The sequence below is a fragment of the Drosophila busckii genome, chromosome X (assembly GCF_011750605.1).
Source record: "Drosophila busckii strain San Diego stock center, stock number 13000-0081.31 chromosome X, ASM1175060v1, whole genome shotgun sequence".
In the NCBI taxonomy this organism is placed as follows: domain Eukaryota; kingdom Metazoa; phylum Arthropoda; class Insecta; order Diptera; family Drosophilidae; genus Drosophila; species Drosophila busckii.
The window spans coordinates 10531417-10553974 of record NC_046608.1 but is presented as its reverse complement, the minus strand read 5'-3'; the positions used below and the strand labels follow the sequence as shown (position 1 = coordinate 10553974).

Genomic DNA, 22558 nt, shown 5'->3' with positions numbered 1-22558 from the left:
AAACCAAAAAACTATCAAATGAAAACCAAAAATGCGGTCAAAGGTCGCTGGTCAACAGCCAAACAAAGCTACAAAAAAAATAAAAATAGGTGCACATATAGCTCAAAGAGGCGCCTGGAAGCCAAAGCAAGCGAGAGCAAGAGTTGCAGGAAATTCAAAACTTCAACTTGCAAATGCGCCAAAGTCAGTTTTGAATATTGAAACTCGTTGAGTTAAGTGTCTGAATACGCTTAAGCTATAGTCGAGCATAGTTATAAGAGTTGGCAGATTTTGAGATTCGAATATAAACTGAGAGCTTGAATGAACTTTTTAGTTTTACAATTCAAAGCAACTTTGGCCTAACTATTTATTTAATTTTACAACATTTTGAATTGTGGCACTTGCTGTCCTAAAGTTTGCTCATTACTTTATTTGATTTTCCGCTTATTTATGCTATTTGTGCTTTTTGTTTTTGGCGCAAAAACGATGCTTGAATCGATAAATACTTTGGCCGCAAATCGTTTATACGTATAATTTATTTATTTTCAGCTTGTTGTTGTTGTTGTTGTTGTTGTTGCTGTTGTAGTTTTGCCGGTTGCCTTTTGTGCTTTTGTGGTTTGGCCCGCACGCTTGACCATCAATATAGACAATTGATGACGTCAGCGATCGAGACAGACAGACAGACAGACCGACAATTAAATTGCGATTGCAATTTTAAACATTTTTTGTAATTACTTCCGTTCTATTGGCATAGAGCGTACGCAGTCCATAAATTGAGAAGCGCTGGCTACCAAATGAGGCGCAGCCAAGCGGCGCGTGAGTCACTGCAAAGTCGCAAACAAATCCTGGGCGCAAAGCATTAAACGGAATCAAATCAAATAAAATACAAATACAAATGAAAATCCGAAATGCAATCGCAAATGCCTCTTACTTGACCCAAAAGCAGCAGCAGCAGCAACAAGAACCGCTGCAGTTGCAACTTGCAACTTGCAACAAGGCGTCAGGTTTGCCATACAAATGTGTTGGCTTCGAAGTTGCTGCTGCTGCTGCTGTTGGCTTGAGTGTTGCTGTTGTTGTTGTTTTTTTTTTGGGCGACGGCCGAGCCCACAAGTCACGCACTGGTCAACAAAAAAAAAACAACAACAACAACTATGACACCCGCATGCCTTTAAAAGCAGCAGCAACAGACACACACACACACACACACCCCAAGCTGCCTTACCACCCACTTTAAACGCCCACCAGTTCGCAGAGTCAGCAGCTAATTTGCGCCAAACAAAGACATTCAATTGTGGCCTGACCATTTAAAGTTTTCTAGCAACAACAAAGAGAAACTTAAGTAAACAAACGTTTAAATCTTTCAAGACGCACAAAACTGTCAGAATCTTAAATAGCTGCAACAGCAACAGCAACAACAACAACAACAGCAACTCAAGCTGCACAGCTTGTGGGTGAGCAACACACACACACACACACACACTCAACTAATGCGCGTGATTTTGTATGTATATGTGACTCTTGTTGTTGTTGTTGTTGTTGCTGTTGCTGTTGTGTGCGCTTTTTAATGGTGGGAAAATATTTTTGCGCTGCGTTTTGTTTTGGTTTTGTTATTTTTTTTTTTTTTGGATTTTCGACTGCAATTTATTTGCAGTGTATTTGGCATTTTGCTATCAATGAATGCTTCAAGATTTCTGCAGGATTTTGTTTAACGTTACGTATACGCAATGCTTATGCAATAACTAGAAGTGCCTAAATAAATAAATGGTGCAACCACAAACAGGCTACAACAGCAACAGCAACAGCAACAATAAATGTCACGACAGCCACATCATGTTGTTGGCGGCTAATTTTGTTGCTGTTGCTGTTGTTGTTGTTGCTACAAATGATTAATTTTTTGCACGTACTATGACAAAAGTTAAAGTTGCTGGCGACAACAACAACAGCAGCAGCAATAATCGCTTTGCGCGTTGCTACACTTTGCACTTTGAACAACAACAAAGGGAAAATTAATTTAAAAATAAAATTCCATACATGTTTAGCAATTATACAGGCAGTAATCTATATAGTTAAGCTAATAGCTCCAGCGACTTTTCATTAACACACCAACAACCACAACAACGACAACAAACGTTGCAAGCGCGCGCGCAAAATATTAAACGCCAAGCTGAGTGAATTTTAAACTATAAAAAATAATTGTACTAAAACACAAACACAGCAAAAAGAAAGACAAAAAAATATAAACAGCAATAGTTTTTTTTTTTTTTTTGAATGCACGGCGTGGTGCTCGTTACGATGGCGCGGCAACGACTGCCGGTTGCGCGAGCTGCACCGTTAGTTTGTTACACCTGAACTGAGCGAACGTGCTGGCCAAGTGCGCGCTCCATTGTTAGCCAGCCTAACAGCCACCACAGCAAACCGTCAAAGCAAACAACATTGAAGCTTTTCGTTGTAGCCCAGTCACAGGCCACAGCCACAGCTTTGTTTGTGTTTTGTTTTAGTTATTGTTGTTAGCTTATGAATTTGTGTATTGCTAGTTAGTTGGATGGATGGATGGATGGATGAATGATGGCTTACCAGTTCGTTCTGTTCGTCTTTGGCGCCAGTTTTCGTTTTGTTCGTCTTGCTTAGTGCCATGGCCAGCTGCTGGTGGCGCCCCCCTTTGGCTGCAGCTGCAAACACAACGCCCACACACCTGTTGCGCACGCTCAGTCACTCTCCTTGTGTGTGTGTTTGTGTGTTTTTGATATTGGCTGCGATTAAAAATTATACAAAGCATTAGTTTCATTTTTATTTGCCTGCGCTTAGGCGCAGCTGACAAAAGCAAAAAGCTACAGCGCGGTTCGTGTCTATGTTGAGCACTTTATTCAGCGCACAAAAAGTGAGCAGTCAGCACGGTTGTTATCTTGGCTAATCAGTTGTTTTGAATTAATTTTACACATGTTCAATTTATATTTAATTTGATTAATTTATTTTATTTTAACAGCTTATATATATTTAAATTAGACTAACCAAGTATCGTCGATAAATAAAGATATAAACAAAGTAATAAAACCTTAAGAAATTGAGAAATCATTGCAATTTAGAATACCTATCCCAGAATTCTTTACCTATTTTATTAACTGCATTACTACTATAAATAAATTTCATAATTAAATATCAAATACTTGTATTTAGAATTAATTCTTAATGTGTTTAATATGCTTTGCCTAGGCCAGCTCAATCAAATGTAGTGAATTTTTGTTTTAAGCTATAAAATTTCGATTCATTGACAAACTAGGAATGCTTTTTAAACCCACAGCTTTGTAATGTAAGCTATCTGAAGTATTTTATGCATCTCAAGTTTATTTTACATATGTATATGTATGTAAGTATGTTTGTAGTTTTTGGCCATTTGGCATCAGCTGGTTGTGTCGCCCACTCTTGGCTGCAAATATTTGTTGTAACGTATTTGGTCAAAATGAGTTTTTAAATTTGGCTTAACAACTGAAAGCCGCCCCCGCCCCGTCCGTCTGTCCACCCGTCTGTTTGTTCGCCAGCCTGTCTGTCATGTGTGTGACCAAAATCGAGAACTTAAATGTTCTTGGCATAAAATGACAAAAATCAAAATAAAAGAACATACAAATTGCTTGCTACGAATATTCAAAATAACAAGCAAGACATACAGATGTATAGATATAGATAATATAATTAATGACTGCTCTAAATGACGAAATGAACGAGTTTTTTTTGCGCGACTTTACTTGGCTTTAACATCCCACACACACACAGCTACATATATAATATATGCATATATACATATATATATAGATTTGTATATATTAGCAAAGCTGTGTATGGCAAGTGAGAGTCACAGAAACATAACATTTAAAATTGTATAAAGAGATCGGGTGTATAAAATCAAGTTGACAGTTTCTATGCAAATGCAATGACCGCGAATAGAAGTTGTTGACAGATGGAATCCGTTTTATATGTATGTAATGGCTTTGTGGCTATGTACGATATGTATATTAATGTAATTTATTCCAGCCAAGTCAATTGAATTTCAAAGCCATAATCCATTGGCCTGGGCAAGGTCACTTTGAAGCTGATCACTTAACACACTTAACAGCAACAAATACAAACGCATATACATATACATACATACATTTGTATATCTCTTTTTAGATGTATTTGTATTTAAACACAAACAAGCTTTAGAGATTTTTCAAATCTTTGTCATTTATTTTGTGATTGTTTTTGTATTAAGCTTGGCTTTTGGCCAAGTTAGCGCGCGTTTAGTTCGGTTTCAACGCTCAAGTGGGCAAACAGATGTTGCGAAAATGGCAAATAAATCGCATGAGTGAGCAGCTAACTGTCGCTTTCCATGCGCCAAGTCAGTTAAACTCTCCAATTGACACCGGTGCACAAATCACTTCCCCCAGCACGTCCCGCCCCGCCCGACGCGCGCACTTCCACACATTGTTTACACAGGTGCGCAGGCTCGAGATCGTTAGCCGTTGAACTTATCGATTAGCAAATCGATAGCAAGCGCACATTTTCATATTTATGTACCAATGTATTTTTGGCTGCTTTCTTGCTCATTTTGCACAAAATCATCATAACAATATATTAACAACAATAACAAAAACAAACGTTGCAACTGGGCAACGCGACACACACGCACACATAGACACGAACCGAACTACACACACATACATACGCATACAATAGAAATACATATACATATACACGGGAGTAGGCGCGCTTACATTTGTGTTTTTGTTTTTTTTTTTTTTTGTTTTATTTCGAGCTCGAGCCAAGCCAAGTGCTTTGTTGTAGTCCGTCCGTGCCAGATTCACAACTGATCTACCTGCTGTTGCTGCTGCTGGCTGTTTCACTGCTTCACTGTTTAACTGTCGCGACGGCTCCAAATTGGAATTGGCGATTGAGCGCGCGCATACGCCGCTCAGCAATCATTCGATCACACACTAACACTAACACACACACACAGACATACACACAAGCAAACCCACTTGCACTCCCCGCCAAAAACAAAACAGCAAGAGATTGCTTGCTGTGGTCCATCCGCTAGTCATTCATTCAAACTACTAACAACTTGCGCTCTCAGTGAGAGCGAGAGTAAGAGCAACAAATGCCCAATGCTGGACAGTACCGACAAATCGAAAAAGCTTTGGTTAGGCGGCCGAAACGCCTCATCAGGTTTTGTTTTTGTTTTTTCGTTTTTCTTTTCAACAGAGAGCGCGCGCATGAGAGCGCTTGTAAGAGCATTCTTGGAGCTTACGCTCTGTGCTTAAGTTTAAGTTTGAAGCTGGGCCTTGGAATGTTGGGCCGGCGTTGGCGTAAGCGTTGGCGCAAAGTGTTGCTGCCATTGAGCGCTGGAGAGCGCGAGAGCGAGAGACACCCACATATGCCGTACACCTGTGTGCATGTGTATATGGATGTGTGTGCGTGCTCGTGTGCGTGTGTATGTATGTCAGCTTAATTTGTCATTTTAAAACTGATACACAAACACTTCCGCTTACAAAGTCAACTCGGAAATGCCTGCGCCAGCCATGTGAGTTGCCTAGACAATCAGCTAACATTAATATGCATAGCTTTGCTTTAAAATACACTACAATTGTTTACTCTCAAATGGCTGATTTATTTTCCATTATTTTTTTTTTTTTCAATGTTTCGTGCTAGCACATTTGAACAAAAGGTTTTGTTTTTTTTTTTTTGTATTTTTCTTTTAATACTACAATAATTGAATTGAGAGATTACAATTTTGTAATTTTTTATCGTCTGCTATATTATTATCAGAAGGGCACATGTTTTTGTTTTTTTGTTTTGTTTTAATTCTTAACTTTGAAATTATAAGCTTGTACATTAATTTTAGTTTTATCCTCAATTTGTTTTTGCAAATTTACCCCCATATAAGTACAGAACTTGCTACGTTTTGTGCGCAGCGCCCACAGACGTGATTATAAATATACTATAATAATAAAAACCATAAAACATTCAAGCCACAATATATTAATTTGATTCTTAGCATTAGCACTGGATTCCATTCGTACACTCACATATACATATGTATGTATGTATTTATAATCACGTTTGGGGGCATACGTCTAAATATAGTCCGACTGTGAATCTTTTACAATTTGCTCAACGCTTACAAATTCCATTCAATAAATAGAATAAATATAGCATTTTAATTTTAATTGTTGTCGCTGCAAATGTTTTTGTTTTCTTTTTTGTTTGTGTGTGTGTATTTCTTAATCTTAGGCTAAGGACAATCTTTTAGTTGAAACGCATGCAATGTTAAAAGAGAAACAATTCGAATTAAAATGTTAAGTTAACTGATTGTTCTTAAGGAGAATTTTCTCTCTATATCGTCTTGATAAGATTGTACACATAAACTAATTACAATACATATAATTTATGCTAAAATAGCGCAAAGTAAAGGAAACTATAATATTTAGAACATGATCTTGCTTGATTTTTGTTTTGTTTTCTTGTGTATGTGTGTGTGTGTGTGTTTGTTGTTGGTCTTTATAAAAACTAATTTCGATAAGCTTGCTTGTTCGCCCAGCGGTACAGTGGAGCAAACAAAACAGACAGTAACCAAAGCTGATTTTTTGTTATTGCAGTTGTGTATGTGTGTGTGAATATAAGTATATATCGTAAATTAATGTTTCAACTGGATGCACTGTTCTTTGGAGTGGTTTCATGGTCACTGCTGCTTTGCTCATATTTGTTTAATTATAGTTGTTAATATTATTGTTTTGTGATGAATCAATCATTTAGGTGTTAATTATTAAACAATTTGTTGTCACATTGATGCTTGCTGAATTTTGGATTTTTAGTTAAATACTTTTGCTTTCAACGTGCAAATCAATTTACTATGCCTGCTCTCATATTGACAATGTTATTTGCTCTGTGCTCTGTACACGCCTATGCGTCTCATAATCTCTTTAGCATGCGCTTTTTCTCCTTGATTAGCTTCTCTTTTTTCTTGTCCTGCAGCTTCTTGTCGAGCCCCGCATGTTTCTTTGTCGAAGGTCCATCATCATCTTTGGCATCGCTGGCAGCAGCACCACACTTGGCCGGCTGCAAAATGTCCAGATGCAAATCAACTGGATTCGAATTGAATTCAATTCAATGCACTTACCTGTGCATGTATCTCTGTCATCATGCGCGCACGCTGAGAGTAATCATCATAGCGTTCGAGCAGCATCTTGCCAGCCTCCTCATTCAGCGCCGACTCGGGATTGGGCACAATCAGCAGACATTTAATGGTTAACAATATGTGTTTGATGCCCAGATCTGGCTTCCAATCCTTTTTCAGTGTGTTTACGCATATCTCGCCATTGCCGGCCACATTAGGATGGAAAATTTTGGTTAGGAAGTATGCCTTAGGCGGCGTTTGTGGAAAATCTTTGCTCAGCGTTAGCTTAACGCGAAAAATGCCAGCAGCATATGGTGTGCCCGCTGGACCATCAATCAATGCCTGTACATCTGTCACATCGCTCTCATTGATCAGCACTTTGATGCCTTCCGGTGGCGTTTGTTCCATATCCTGCAGCTCCTTCATCACTTGCCGAATAGTCTGCGGCGACAGATTTTCCACATTTGAATATTGCTGCAAAAAAGAAAGCACAAAGAAAAAGCCACAAAAAATGGCCATGTTGCCATTGCAATACAAATTGCAAAAATTAGTCTTGGATTAGCTTAGTGTAACGCTTTTTGTTTACATTACCGAACTCATGGCTTCGCCTAATGATGCGTTCCGTATTTGTATAGATGTGTGTGCGTGTGCTCGTGTACGTCCGTTTGTGTGCGTGTGTGTGTGTGTATTGCTTATGTGGGGGAGTGTAAGTAAATGAGTTTCAAGGCTTCTCCAATGGCTGCTTCCAGGTATCGCCTGATGATGCCTAACTATTGTTGCTACTGCTTCTGCTGCGTGCCTTGCTGGAAGCTTTAGTTTTACTGGCGTCGCCGTCGCAGTCGCTGTCACAAGCGCCAGCGTCTCGCGCAAATTGGGGGGAAAACTAAACACACAATGTTTTCGTTATTATGTATATGCTCAGCTTTCTTCCGTTATAGTTTTGTCTCTTATTGTATGCTTTTTAGTTACTTGAATATGTTTAAAACTGAAGTCGATCTGTATTCCCACTTGGCTTATGGCTTTTCGACACATTTAAAAACAATTTCTTCTCAATTGCACACTTCACGCGCAACAACAAAACACAAACAGCTTCAATTTACAGTAACCCTCGTCGTATGGCCTGCGCTACGCTAAAGAGCATGTGGGTTTTCTACACGCGTTAGTATTGGCACTGGCTAAGTATATTATAACAGCTTTATTAAGGACATATAAGTGTATTGTAATGTTGCTTAAATATGTACGTACCTGTTCATAAATTATTTGTTGTTTTGTGTTGTAATTTAACTGCCTGTTTCACAAATGTTTTGATCTTGCTGTAGTGCAGCGCACTCGAATGTTTTTAGAGCTGCACCATCTGCAGCTATCTATACTTCTTTCTTACACGAGTAGTAGTGTTGTCTCGCTTGTGTTCATGGGGTTTCAACCCAACAACTTTGATTATAATATGTCACGTTAAATTAATACAAACTACGTTTTATATAAAGCACATGAAATAAAGGAACAAACTAAATATGTCATTTAAGACGAAAACAAAAACATTAAAGTTGTTTTTCTTTTATTTTTATATATGTTAGGTGCTGCCACCTAGTCATAAAAACATCGGGAGCAGCTCATTGTTGCTGCACTACTCGCACAATATCATGACAGATAATACTCGCTAATATCTTGCGTTATTCGTATCTCGCTCGCACTTATTACAATTCTGCTACTGCACTGCTTAAACAATAGCAATGCATACTAGTGTTGTGTAAACACTGTTCAATTCACTGAATAAAGTCGTTCGTTCATTTTTAATCTCTTAACTAAGTCGTTCTTTTGATTCGTTTGCTTTTATTCATTATTAATTTTGTTCATGGATCGTCTTTGTTTATGCCTTGTGCATTAGATTTAAATCCGTCTTTTTGGGTTTGATTTTTCTGTCTGTTGAAAAACAAATAAACAAGCAAAATAACAACAACCAAACAAAAAGGAACGATGAAGATTGAGCGATTCAGTTCGTTCACTTTAGTGAAAAGGGCAAAACTTGTTCGTTCGTTCGCGAACGACCCAACACTAGTGCATAACATAAACGCCAACGCATAATTTAGTTTTAGTTTAGCATTTTGAAATCAAAGCTTATTAAGTACGTTTTAATTGTAATTGTGAACATCCTGCGTTTCGGGCTGCTGTGGTAGTAGTTTTTGGTTGTGTCGGTGCTGCAGTAAACTTGTGTTTGTGTGCTGCTGTTGCGAGTGGTAGTGGAAGAACAAGAACTGGGCTAAAATGTCGAAGAATAAAATAAACACAACTGCTGCAACAGCGGCAAATGCTGAAAGCAATCTAATTGAAGTTAAATCAAAGGTTTGTGCCCAAATTCAGAATCAATATATCAAAAGCATTTAAATATATAGCAGCTACATGAATAACAATAAGACAGCAACTTGCAGCGCTGATTCATGCCGTTGACTGCCTGTTGCCTGCCGCTCATGTTGCTGCAACAGTTGGCAAATGTTGCCAGGGCGTGTTTAAATAGCAATCATAAAATTACAATTTCACCTTAATGGTGCTTATTCATTTTGTAGTTTGATGCCGAGTTTCGACGCTGGAGCTTTAAGCGGCATGAAGCCGAGCAAAGCTTCGACAAGTTCGCATCACTCATCAAGCAGCTGCATAAGCTAGCCAACATACAGTTTCTAATACTCTACATTGATCCGCGCGACAACGACCTGTTGCCCATCAACAACGACGACAATTTTGGGCGTGCGCTCAAAACAGCGCGTCCTCTTTTGCGTGTTATTGTGCAACGTAAAGGTGAGTGTCGTCCTTTTTAACCCAAGAGACTGAGAACTAACTATTTGTACACTCTTCTGCAGACGACTTGAACGAATATTCTGGCTTTGGCACCATGAAACCGCGCAACCTTATTGGCAGCATACTTGGACATACGCCAGTGAAAACCAAAGCGCCATCAATATCTATACCACATGATTTTCGCCAGGTGTCAGCCATTATTGACGTGGACATTGTGCCAGAGACGCACAGACGCGTGCGTTTGCTCAAGCATGGCAGCGACAAGCCTCTAGGATTTTATATACGCGACGGTACTTCGGTGCGTGTCACTGCCAGTGGCCTGGAGAAACAGCCAGGGATATTTATCTCACGTCTTGTGCCAGGCGGTTTGGCTGAAAGTACGGGCCTGCTGGCGGTGAACGATGAAGTTATTGAAGTCAATGGCATTGAGGTAGCCGGCAAAACACTGGATCAGGTGTGTATATATCATTTAAATCGTCTATGCAAAAAGCTTTATAGTCTTGTGGCTTAGGTCACCGATATGATGGTCGCCAACAGCTCCAATCTGATTATTACTGTAAAGCCAGCTAATCAGCGCACGCTTACCTCAACGCATCGTGGCTCATTCTCGCGCAATAGTCAGTTGTCCAGCGGCTCGCATCATACGAATCATACAAATACCTCCGATGAGCTGGAACACGATGACCAGGATGATATTGTTGATTTGACGGGCGTCACGCTAGATGAAAGTCCCACAACAGCAACGGCAACAGTAACATTGCAAGCGGCATCATCATCACCGTCCATGCATCACAAACAGGACGCCTCCAATGCATCTACTGTTATGGCCAGCGATGTTAAGGATGGTGTACTTCACTTGTAAAGCAAACACAAAACACAGAGCGACTTAGAAGACAAACAAAAACACACGGAACACATACACATGATATACATTATAATATATATAATATTGGTATTGTATATGCAACTAGCGTCCCACACATTCCATTTACATTTTTGTGCAAGTGTTTTCCCCATTTCAAGTTATAAACAAGACCCCAAATTGTTATTCCACCGCCTTATCACAAATATGTATTCTAGTTCTAAACATGAAACGGAACGCAAATATCTTGTTACTATCATATTTCCCAAACTGTAAGCGTTGAAATTAAAAGCATGCACATACAATAAGGTACCGGGTACGAAACGAGCGAGAGAACATTCGAATTCTATTTGTAAAAACCAATTTTGTTTAATCATAACTAAGCCCGCATCTATATATAAAACCCGATTCCAAATTTGCATTCCATTTACACACGCACACACACACACACACATAAATACACATATTCTGCGGCACAAGCGCACACACATACACACACGCGCATATACTTACGCATTGCAAACCACAAATTTGTATGTACTTACAATTTTCACTTAATTTTTGTTTACTCTGTTTTAAATTTTTTTTAATAATTGTTTGTATGTAACCTGTGCGAGCTTACAAAAGTGTAACTTATATACCATACATTTTATTAACTATATTATACTATATATATATATGTAACTTTTTTTAAATTGTTTTATGTATTCTTTTTGTGTAGTGTGTCTAATACTCGTACGAGTTTTGTTATTTAACGTTTTTCTATGTAAAAGATAATCTATAACTACTAAACTACCGAACACCAACAGCGCCTTCAACTAGCAACGCAAAACGTTTTTTTTACAACTATAAACATACATACTTAAGTATATATACGTACTATATCAAATAGAGTTTATATGCAAGCATATTGTAGTCAAATTAAAAATGAAGCAAAGAAAAAACAAAAAACTATGAAATTAAAACAGAACTGCGAATTGAAAGTTAACAAAACATATATGAGAGACAGGCATATTTTAGATACTACAAAAACAAATTAATTTAAAATAAAAATATACATACATATACAATTTTAGATAAATTTAGACTTGAGATAAATGTTAAAAATTAAAAGACACCATCATTTAATATTATATAATATCCTTACGTATACCAATATCCTTACATGCAATTGGCAGGCAATTGCGTCAAATTTAAGTGGCGCAAATGAAATTAATAAATTATACACCAATTATTTATATACACCCATACAAATATCAATTGACTAACAAGAATCGAACAATGTAACTATAGATTATATACACATAAATACAAACTATATACGGCAGGCATAGGCCTTAGCAAGAGATCAGCACGCTCGAGAGGATTGAGAACGAAATGTAACTTAACTTGAATACGAGCGAGTAAGCAAGCAACAACGAACTGCATGCATTGCTGTTGCTCGCTCGCTCGCTCATTTTAAAGTGCGTAACTCTTATATTAACTTGCGCTATGCTAAAACACAAACACAATACATATACATATGCCCTATGTATGTATGTATAAGACAAAAGTAACATTTTGATGCATGTATTTGAAATAAATCTAAGTGAACTCGAAAAGTGCACTGAAAACTATCGTCATTATTTTATAATTGAAAATTAATTGTTCTGGGGATATGCACGAAATATTTAATAGATAACACATTGGTAGTTTCTTGTTATTGCCATATTGTTTATTATAAATGAAAAACGCTTCGCAGTAATGTTTAAATTTGTTACAGTATTTGAATAGCAAATTTACAATTGCAATTTACGTCAAGAAATTTGTGTGTGTAATTTAAAAAGTTAGGTACATAGGATTATAATGCCACCTTAAACAATTATTTTTAATACTAATCTAGGATGCATTTAATCGCTACCAGCCTCAGCTGCGGCACATACAACGGCTGCATTTTTTTGAAAGCATTGCCAGATGGTGCGTGCAGCTGGCCGATCCTCACTCTGGGCATTCGTACACAAATAAAACAGCTCCACCACGCAATTGTAGTCGTCGCTGAGCTGAAAGGCAACTGGTAGCGGTGGTCTTGTGCCATATCCTTGCTCCAAATTGTTCAGCACAAAGTCGCTAATGTCATTCTCTTTAGTATCATCATCTTCATAGTCTGTGGCATCTTTGATGCTGTTCACACTCTCGTCAGTGCCTGTGGCAGCGGCTTCCCTTGTGGAAACGTCAGAATTGTCTGTATAGTTAAGTTGTTTGCGTTGCAGAGAACCCTCCTGCGAGCTGTCCAGTTCCATTCCCGAGCTATTGTTTAAGGCATCATTCAGCTCTAGCATGTGTGGTGGCACCAGCGCCAACGTCTCATAGATAATCAAGCCAAAACTAAAGATATCTGCTTTAGCATCAATTATTTCCACTTCATCGATTATCTCTGGCGCTGACCAGAGAGGAGTACCTGCAAATTAGCTTGTATACTTTAATATATATTCATACAATAATTTGGCTTTAAGCTTACCCACATATGCCAGCTGCGGATTTTTATGAAAATTGATCTCACCATTTTCATCTAGCGGCAGAGTGACACCAAAGTCACATAGCTTACAAATTTCAAATTCACCTTTGACAAGCACGTTGAACGACTTGAGATCGCCATGCAGCAACTTGGCCTCGTTGTGCAAGAAGTCCAGAGCTTGTGCAATATCTATAATCAATTTGAAGGTTTGTTTAGCGGGTAGTGGACCCAAATCTTCATCATGACGCTCCTCCAGTATAAATCCCAGTGAAGTGCTGCACAACTCCAATGCCAGCGCCTCTACGCCCTCGGCTGATTTGATGATGCCACGAAAGCCCACAATATTTGGATGATTCAGTTTGCTAACAATATAAAAAATAAGGTGAATGCTTCAAATAACTGTATACCAAGTGTGCTGTGCATGTATAAAGGCACGCACACAATATTGCAAGGCCCCTGGCTATATATTCTATACACGCAGCATCAACAATACAAGCTCACGCATATGAGAATACCATGCAGTAGGCTTACACACGCACAAACACACATGCACTGGCGCCTGTAGGCATATCCATGTATTTGTGCACATATTGTGGTACATACCAAAAATTGTTAAAATCAAAATGCACGTCGCACACGCATTAAAGATAGAGAGCTCTTGGACTCACCGTAAAATAGCTGCTTCATGTATAATGCGGTCATTAAACAATGGATCCTTGGTGGCCCGTGTGCGTTGTGTAATGCGTTTGACAGCCCATGGTGAGCGTATGTGTCCTTGTTTTGGTGAACGATCCAAACGATAGACGCTTACGCCGGTACCATGTCCAAGTGTTTTTAGCATTGGCGATGGTGGCACTTGTATGGGCGTGCTATTGTTTTGCACATTCTCCAAATGCAGGTTGCGCAATTTGCGACGTGGAGTTTCCATTTTTTTTTTTTTTTTTCAAATCGTTTTTAAAAGCAGAATTAGCAGCAACGAAATTAATAAGGCAATTGCAAAGTGACGCTTAACACACACAATTTAAAAAATGTTAACCAGTGTTGTAGAGTTGTATCAAACCGTTCAGAATAAGTTCGATTGAACTACTCATTAAAGTGAACGAGCGAACTACATTCCAGATTATTGTTCAGTCGTCAGTTTCCCCGTCCCCTTATCGTTCGTTTTGTTCATTCATCACTTGTTCGTTCGTTTTGTTCTTTCGTCCAAGCACTGTCGATCGTTATATTTAAAAATATGCTCGCGCTACTCGATGCGTTCGATAGCTAAAAAAAAGTTATCAAAAACCTCACCGCGCCATTTTTAAAAGTTAGAACAGTTGTTTTTGATTCTTGACACGTTTTTCATATATTTATATACATATACATGAAATATTTTTCATTTACTGTTCTGTGCAGTCAAACTTTTTCCATTTTTCAGCAAAAGACTTAACTTTATCAATGGGTTTCTTTTCCTTGCTTGCTTTGCGCCAAGTATTTGGATTCAACTCCAACATACCACCAATAATTTCCTGGAAGAGTAAACGTAATATATTAAATAACACATCGAAAGCATTATGATCATTTCACAAACCTGCGCAAAATTGGCCGGAAAACGATCTTGATCTTCGATGACATGCGCAAAGCCGGACTCCATCCCAAAGTTTACCCATACATATGGCAATCCCTTGGGTATGGCTGCACGTAGCGATTTCTGCCGCAATGATACTAGCTGCTTATTAATGCACCACTCCTGTTCAGACTCCTCAATAGCTTTCTTAAAATAAAACGGCGCCAGCTCAGCGTGCGACTCTGGAATAGGTATACAATGTACACTAAGATGTGGACGCCTGTGCAGCTTGTTGGCAATTTCGTAGAAGACAACATCTTTGCGTTGCGCTGCAAACATGCGTGTCAGCGCTTTTCTGTAGTTGCTCAGCTCCTCCCAGGCATCCTCATCCAATTGCGTGCATGCAGACACATGCTGCATTGTAGTCAAGATGCAATGACCCTGTTGTAGGCCCACATACCAGGGCAAGCTCATGTAGATTTTCTCGCCCATAGACACTAGCAGCTGCTTGTCCAGCTTGTCAGAGTCAAAGCAGCGTTCACAATTCTCCAGAGTGCTGGCCAGCTTCTCATGCTCCCTAATGGCCTGTTTTAGCTCACGTTTTTCAGCATCTTCCTTTGAAATAAATTTGCGAACCTTGTCCGCAAATATATCCTCCAGATCATCATTGGGATTTTTATGCTTCGACACTATATCAGCGTACTGCAGATTCGACTCGGCTGCAGTTGCATGCTTCTCACGCTCAAACTATATTAATAACAACGAGAAAAATGTTTAACATAAAGATATAAATATATATATATATATATATATAAAATAGGCTGCAGCACTTGCCATCTGTTTAATATCATAACGATCATCGTCCGCAAAGTAACGCACACGTTCACCATCAACATGAGTATCTACTTTTTTCTTGCTGCGCTTCTCGCCCTTGCGGCCACCGTATAAAGAATTGGGATCAAGCTGCGCAGAGCCAGAACATGCCTGCATTAATGGACGCACATTTCCGGTGGCATCAGTGCGGGTAAGCACCACATGTTCCTGCTGCTTTTTGGATTTGGTTGCTGATGTTGTGACGGGCCTGACTGGCTTTTTGCCAGAGAGTATATCGGCTCGTAACTTTTTTGCGCTTTCCATAGTTCCTTTGAGCTTAGCGGCCAGCTCTAGATTGCCCTTGAGTTCGGCTTTAAGCGCCTTGCTGGCCAATCCATTGATGTACTCATCCGTTATGGTTGCTTCTGATTGACTCTCGCACTCCTCTCCGTCCACCTCCACGCTGCTTTGGCTAGATTCAGACGAAGTTGACGTGCGTCTTTCTCGGTGGCTAGCGTTGGGTTTTTGCCAGCTGCGTGTACTGCTGGCGGGCTTTTGAGCTTTCCTAGCAATTTCAGCAGTAGTATTATCCTTCTCATCGTCCACACTAGGCTTTTGAAAACCCGGAAGACCAGTGCCATTGCTTTTCCAATATGGGTTTAACTCGTGCTTGCTTTTGGCAGGATTATAAGCATCAATTTGCTGAACCTTTTCATTTGGCTTGGGCGCCTCTTTCCGCTCTTTGGAAAATGTTTTGAGCATGAGCGCATCGCTGTTAGTCATCCAGCTATCCCTCTGCAGTGTGGTCTGTGCCTCAACCTCTACAATAGGCTTGCTTTCCACCCATTCGTCAGAGCTGCTGTCGCTTTGCCTACGCCTTTTTTTTGACTTCTTGTGTCGCTTGCGCTCTCGCTCCTCAGAGCGAGAGCTTGTGGAGGAGCTGCTTGAGGCGTCACTCTCACTATCGCTACTACTGTCGCTGCTGCTGCTGTATTTTTGTTTCTTGTGCTTCTTTCTGTTTGACTTTTTCGATTTTTCTGCTTTTGATTTGGATTTGGACTTGTGCTTGCTCTTCTTTTTGCTGGACTTTTTCGATTGGCTCGTCGCAGTCTTGGCTATCTTATCTAATCTGTTTGCCAAATCAGGCAGCATCCAATTGCTTTCCCCACGCAGCTCCTTTTGTATCTCGCGCTTCTTACGTTGCTCAGCCCGCTCTTTGGCCTAGATTTGTAATCTTATTATCACTTGTTCATCTTTATTTCAGCTGTACATACCTGTTGCAACAACTCTGACCGTGCTTCACGCAGTTCCTGTCGTGCCTTTTCCTTTTCACGCGCGCTCTCAAATTGTATATAACTCATTTTTGGGTGCAAGCAACTGCTTATAAATAAAATGCTGAATTGTAAACACTGTTGCACTGACAATCGATTTCTCAGATCTAGTAAACAGAGCTAAAGTTGCCATACTTTTCGAATGAGTGCTGCTATCATTTGCTGCTAAGCTTAAATCGATATACATTATTCATTGACGTCGGCCACATTTATCAAGTGCCAAAAATTTGAGGAATTCCTGATTTAAACTGATTTTTTTGAAGACAGACAATTTTACAAGCATTCTAAAAAAATGGAAAAGAATATCATATTAAACCCTAGCGGCAAATGTGTGCTTTGTGCAGAACAAAGTGGCCTTGTTTGTCAGCGCTGTGGCGATTTTTATTGCGGCAAAGATTGCCAAATACGTGACTGGCAGCGTCACCGCTATATTTGTGCTCCGCTCCCAGCTCTTGTGCATCCTAATGCATGTTCCGCCCTAGGAGACGCGGTGTTGCCTATGCTGCCACTATCAAATGTAGTCACCAAGAAGGCAGAAACGACAACTGATAACAATAATATTGCTGTTGATGAAAGCAATGCAGGCAATGGGCTGGAAAAAAAGCAAGATCAGCTGAAATGTACCTCACAAGTAAAGAACGCTGAGCTTCAATCGGCAGCAACGGATGCGATGGCGATCGGTAATATGAGTAATTGCGATACTACTAATGGCACTATCCCTAAAAAGATGCCAGCCAACAATAATAAAAATAACAAAAATGTTAGCAACGTGACACCACCCAATGTAACTTCGTCAGTTGAAAGCAATCTAAAAGCTTTCATTATAACTGGATTTCGTGGGCCGAATAATTGTTCGGTGCGGGAAGATAATGAATTAAATACCAAAAACTATAACGATATATTGCACAAAGTATGTATTTATTAATTAATTATTGTTTAAATATAATGTTAATTGGGTATACAATTTTAGATTAATCTATTGGGCAAGAATCAGCCTAAAGCTAAGAAGTTAAAACGCTTCTCTTTTGTGATCGCTGAATACAATGATATGTACTATCGAGGCAAAATAATTGCCACACGTAATGATTACTCTGTCCGACTATTGTTCATAGATCTTGGCATTGTCAGACAAGTAAATATAACCAATCTTAAGGAAATTAGAAAAGAAATAATAGATTTACCTTGCTACATTAATCCAGTGATGCTTTTGGACGTATCTAACTATGCATTAAGCACCAAAATTCAAGATTTTCTTAATCAATTTGTAGGTGCAAAATTCATTGCCAAAAGATACAAAAGTAATAAGGTTGAGCTGTTTCATAGCGATACGCACCAATTGTTAAATGCACAAATACGTGAATTCTGTGCTGATATGCCATTGTTTAAGGCACCCAATACATTGTCATCAGCGACATCCACATCATCGCTATGCACAGATAGTAGTAACAAATCAAACGTGGCGAAGGCAACTGACTTCCCTTTGGCGAATGGGACAGTTGAGTTCATGGACTTAAAGAAAAGCTCATCTGAAGAAAGTAAAACCACTGGGGCAGCTCAAGGATGCACTTGGGTGAATGAGACAGTTAAGAAAATTGTTGAAGCATATACAGCTCAAAAACCTAACGAAATTAATGAATCAATAAAATTGCTTGATTTCATAGACTTTAAGACAAGCTCATCTAAAGAAAGTGAAACCACTGGGGCAGCTCAAGGATTGAAGATAAAAGAAGACATTTCGAGTGGAGACACAAGCGCATTTAAGGATAAACTTGATGATGTAACAGCAAGTGAAGTTTTCCAGAAAAATCCTGGGCCCACGCTATTGGCAAAACTTAATTCATCTATGAAATCAACTGCCATACAAGTTACAAATGATAACACTGCCATGGCCACTAACCCTGTGCTACTTGCAGTAAGTAAAAACATTCATCTTTAATACACAATTCTTTAATGTATGTATATATGTTTTTGTGTAGCCTTTTCCTATGCCACGCCTTAACGTCAATCCAGACATAGGACTTGATGTTTTCATTGTAGATAACAAAAGCATTTCACGTGGTAAATTTGGCGCATTCGATAGCACCAAGGCAAAAGACTTTACAGAATTACATGACTTGCTCGCTGAATTCAAAGATGCCAACCCATATAGGCCAGTGTAAGCCATTAATTAAAACAAAAAGCAACTAACTGCATTCTTATTGTATTACAACATAGACTCAGAGAATACGTTATTGCTAAATTTGAAGATGCATGGTGTCGCGCCAAGATATTGGATATAAAAGCTGCTATTCCGCACACCATATACACAGTATTGTATCTGGAGTTTACCAGCAGTGGCGATGTTACCGAAGAACAAATTCGACGCTATCCAGCATCCTTAACAGTACCATGTAACACTAGCGTTTGTCTAATTGAAGGTATTTAATACGTTGAATTAATCGTTTGCGCTTTGTTAACAAGTGCCGTCTTAATATCTTAGGTTTTCCACACAAGTTAAATAAAGCACAGCTTGATTTGTTGGAGGAGAAAATGCAAATGCACAGCGTGCTGCATCTGGATAGTGTGAGGTATTTACATGACTTGGCTGTGATCAAGTGTAAGACACTAACTGCAGCACTTAACGAAAAAGCTTAAACAATTCGTAAAGCAAATATATTCTTCAATTACCCTGTATCAAACATTCATCATTATGATTGTCATTAATATTATATTTTGAATTATTCAAATTGAACGAACTTCAAATTGGTTTTTTTTACCGCGCTCGCACGCTTAACATGTTTAGATTAGTTTACAGCTTAATAAAATTGCTTACTTGGAAACTGTAGACTGTTAACACGCAACACACTGTCATCCGTTTCTGCTGGTCTTAAGACGAAAAATTAGTTGCGATAATTTAATCTAAATTAAACTACAAGCTGAAGATAAATATAGCATAGTAACTATGCCACTTTATGAGAGCGTAATGCAAGAGAAGCCACCAATTGTGCTGGACATTGGCAATGCATACACCAAGTATACAAACTGACTACCATTATTGGTTAAAAGGGTGATATCATGCATTTTTGTTGTTGTTATTTTTTGCAGACTGGGATTTGCGGCTGAGGCGCATCCGCGTAAAATTATACCCACGGAGTTAGTGGTGACCAAGACTGGCGAGACAAAGCAGTTATTTGATTATGCCAGCACTGAGGAGCTTTATGACCAACTTGTGGACTTTTTGCAAATCATATTCTTCAAGTATAGCCACAAGCGAAAACAATATATTAAGCGTATGCCACAACGTAACACTCTTTTTATATTGCAGACATCTGTTGGTTAGCCCCAAAGAGCGCAAATTTGTGATAGTGGAAAACATTTTTGGTCAAACAATTATACGCGAGACACTGGCACGTGTGCTATTTCTACACTTTGATGTCTCCTCGGTGCTGTTTATGCCAGCGCATCTCATAGCGCTCTCTACGCTGGCCGTGCCAACGGGCGTGGTGGTGGACATTGGCTACACCGAGACAACCGTTATGCCAGTCTACAGCGGCGTACAGATTATGTCAGCTTTCAAGGATCACAGCTACGGCAGCAGCGCTGTGCATGCAGAGATTAAACGTCAGCTGCTGGCCACAGGGGTGAAGGAATCATTGCTTACGTCAAGCGTGCTTGAGGACATTAAAATACGCACCTGCTTTGTTACCACATTTGAGCGTGCGCAGGGTTTGGCAAGCGATGATGAAAGCAAGAAGCCTGTGCCACCTCCAAGCGTGGATTATGGCATTTGTGATAGCGATGCGGTCATTAGCGTGCCCGGCAGCCTCCGCGAATCCGTTTACGAGATCATGTTTGAGCAAAATAACGAACGCGACAGCCTGCCGCATCTCATATTGCGTGCCATACTGGAGTGTACGCTGGACGTGCGTCGCGCTTTGGTTGAAAGCATATTTGTAATTGGCGGCGGTGCCATGGTTATGGGCTTGCAATCACGTCTTAAGCAGGAGCTGCAACAGCTGCTGGCCAACGATAGCTACTATGCCGAGCGGTTTCATGGTGAACTGCAGTTCAAGTTCTATCAGTCCATTGGCAAGCAAAACTTTACCGCCTGGCTAGGTGGCGCACTCTGTGGTGCCACGGATCTAATACAAACGCGTTCTCTTACAAAGGAGGCATACTTGCGGCATGAGCACGTGCCCGACTGGAGCAATCTGGGCGATAATAGGCAAGCAGGCTAAGCCTAGGCAAATAAATAAGTAAATATAGACTTTAAATATACTATATATATATATATACATAATACACGCATACGTATTTATTTTGAGAACTTGCTTAACATTTGTTTGTAATTATGCAAAAATTGTGAACTGCAATTATGGTATTATAAATGTAACAGTATAAAAATGTTTATGTTTATGCTGATTTTTACTTAAAGCTAGTATTTCTTAAGTGATTTATTGCAGACTGAACATGTGGAACAAGGCTAGTGGCTCGCGAGTCGCGGCTTCCACAACTCATCACACTACATACATATGTATGTTGAGTTGCTGCAGGGGATTACCCTCCGCCGCGCCCCGCCTGCCACGAAAACTATTTTAACTATTTCGGCACTTTGTGTATATCTTAATGGGGTTATTCCTGATAAATATTACTTGTTTCTACAAACTTTGAATGCAAACTTTAGATAAAGTCTAACTTTAATTACAATTTTGAATTATTAAAAATATTTCCTATACTCTAGATTAGCGCATTGTTCTCTGTTTATTTAAATATGTAAGATTTCTCAACAGCATTATTGTATACTAGTTTCAAAAGAATGTGTTTTATCAATTGTCTATGGCAGGCAGGCAGGGTTTATTTCTACTAGGGATGTGTGTTAGTGCAATTATGATTATGAGTTGATTTCGTTGCTCTCTCGACCCTGTGCAAAATGGTGCAGAGGGTCCAATGGTCGAGACTTGCAATAGTTGTAGAAAGCATTGTCTATTCCAAGCATTAACCCTAGTTATAGCTGTTGCATATACAAATCATAATCACTGTGGAGTCATGCTCCTATTGCTTATACAGTTTATATATCCTGTTAGTTTCATATTTGAATTCAGTTTTATTTTCGATTGATGTGTTTGTTGATTTATCTAAGCGCTTATGCATATAATTTCAGTAATATATTACTTTGCTTCCCTTTGATTGTAGGTATGTGTGTGTGTGTGTGTGTGTGTACAAGATACTCGTAATTTTAATTGTAATAGTATTATATAATAATAACTCTTTGTTTATCAACTAAACTCCTAAGCGTAATTTCAAAAATGTTTTTTCCAACTTCTCTTTTTCAGCTATCTGTTGTTGTTTTCTCTTTCTGGGGTTTCTTCATCTTTTCAAAATATAAATACAATTTTATATATAATCTATATAAGTTAGTGGTGTTTTTAGTTGTTTCGTTTGTATAAAAAATGTATTAAATATACACGTGTTTCAATTTGTTAAACCTATGTAGCATTCTGTATAAAAAGAAATGAGCCTGGCTGCTATAGCGGGGCATGCCACAAACGCTAAGCCTAGGCCCCAGGCTAAGGTCTCTTGTTATTGTTATTTGTTATCTGTTACTGTTAATCGTTCG

General features: G+C 39.1%; 6 protein-coding genes across 8 annotated transcripts; 3 read left to right on the top strand and 3 right to left on the bottom strand.

Moving 5' to 3' along the window:
* Positions 1-5740: 5740 nt before the first annotated feature.
* Positions 5741-8598, bottom strand: LOC108607241 (ubiquitin-conjugating enzyme E2 S). 2 transcript variants are annotated; one of them, XM_017997920.2, is made up of 5 exons: positions 8372-8598; positions 8096-8301; positions 7718-8009; positions 7130-7600; positions 5741-7068 (listed from the first exon to the last, which is right to left on the bottom strand). In XM_017997920.2, the coding sequence occupies exons 3-5, from the start codon at positions 7724-7726 to the stop codon at positions 6922-6924; spliced, it is 627 nt and encodes a 208-aa protein (XP_017853409.1). In that variant the 5' UTR covers positions 7727-8009; positions 8096-8301; positions 8372-8598; the 3' UTR covers positions 5741-6921. The 2 variants fall into 2 exon arrangements, with proteins under 2 accessions (XP_017853409.1, XP_017853408.1); XM_017997919.2 differs by having other exon boundaries at positions 7718-8301.
* Positions 8599-9059: 461 nt separating this feature from the next.
* LOC108605720 (partitioning defective protein 6) lies at positions 9060-11390 on the top strand. The gene is made up of 4 exons (XM_017995513.2): positions 9060-9466; positions 9688-9916; positions 9979-10370; positions 10428-11390. The coding sequence occupies exons 1-4, from the start codon at positions 9389-9391 to the stop codon at positions 10776-10778; spliced, it is 1050 nt and encodes a 349-aa protein (XP_017851002.1). The 5' UTR covers positions 9060-9388; the 3' UTR covers positions 10779-11390.
* A 1164-nt stretch (positions 11391-12554) lies between these two features.
* Positions 12555-14280, bottom strand: LOC108605887 (lymphokine-activated killer T-cell-originated protein kinase). Its single transcript, XM_017995702.1, has 3 exons — positions 13941-14280; positions 13276-13634; positions 12555-13215 (listed from the first exon to the last, which is right to left on the bottom strand). The coding sequence occupies exons 1-3, from the start codon at positions 14198-14200 to the stop codon at positions 12668-12670; spliced, it is 1167 nt and encodes a 388-aa protein (XP_017851191.1). The 5' UTR covers positions 14201-14280; the 3' UTR covers positions 12555-12667.
* Positions 14281-14613: 333 nt separating this feature from the next.
* LOC108605326 (CWF19-like protein 2 homolog) lies at positions 14614-17040 on the bottom strand. The gene is made up of 4 exons (XM_033294607.1): positions 16906-17040; positions 15653-16852; positions 14843-15565; positions 14614-14780 (listed from the first exon to the last, which is right to left on the bottom strand). Exons 1-4 carry the CDS (start codon positions 16990-16992, stop codon positions 14652-14654), a joined length of 2139 nt encoding a protein of 712 aa, XP_033150498.1. The 5' UTR covers positions 16993-17040; the 3' UTR covers positions 14614-14651.
* A 123-nt stretch (positions 17041-17163) lies between these two features.
* LOC117134960 lies at positions 17164-19654 on the top strand. 2 transcript variants are annotated; one of them, XR_004458928.1, is made up of 6 exons: positions 17164-17872; positions 17933-18544; positions 18624-18874; positions 18939-19117; positions 19177-19379; positions 19442-19654. XR_004458928.1 is itself a non-coding variant. In XM_033294608.1 (5 exons), exons 1-5 carry the CDS (start codon positions 17255-17257, stop codon positions 19594-19596), a joined length of 2097 nt encoding a protein of 698 aa, XP_033150499.1. In that variant the 5' UTR covers positions 17205-17254; the 3' UTR covers positions 19597-19654. The 2 variants fall into 2 exon arrangements, 1 of the variants encoding a protein (XP_033150499.1); XM_033294608.1 differs by having other exon boundaries at positions 17205-17872; positions 17933-18874.
* A 144-nt stretch (positions 19655-19798) lies between these two features.
* On the top strand, positions 19799-21242 carry LOC117134961 (actin-related protein 10). The gene is made up of 3 exons (XM_033294610.1): positions 19799-19974; positions 20047-20199; positions 20267-21242. The coding sequence occupies exons 1-3, from the start codon at positions 19904-19906 to the stop codon at positions 21177-21179; spliced, it is 1137 nt and encodes a 378-aa protein (XP_033150501.1). The 5' UTR covers positions 19799-19903; the 3' UTR covers positions 21180-21242.
* Positions 21243-22558: the final 1316 nt, after the last annotated feature.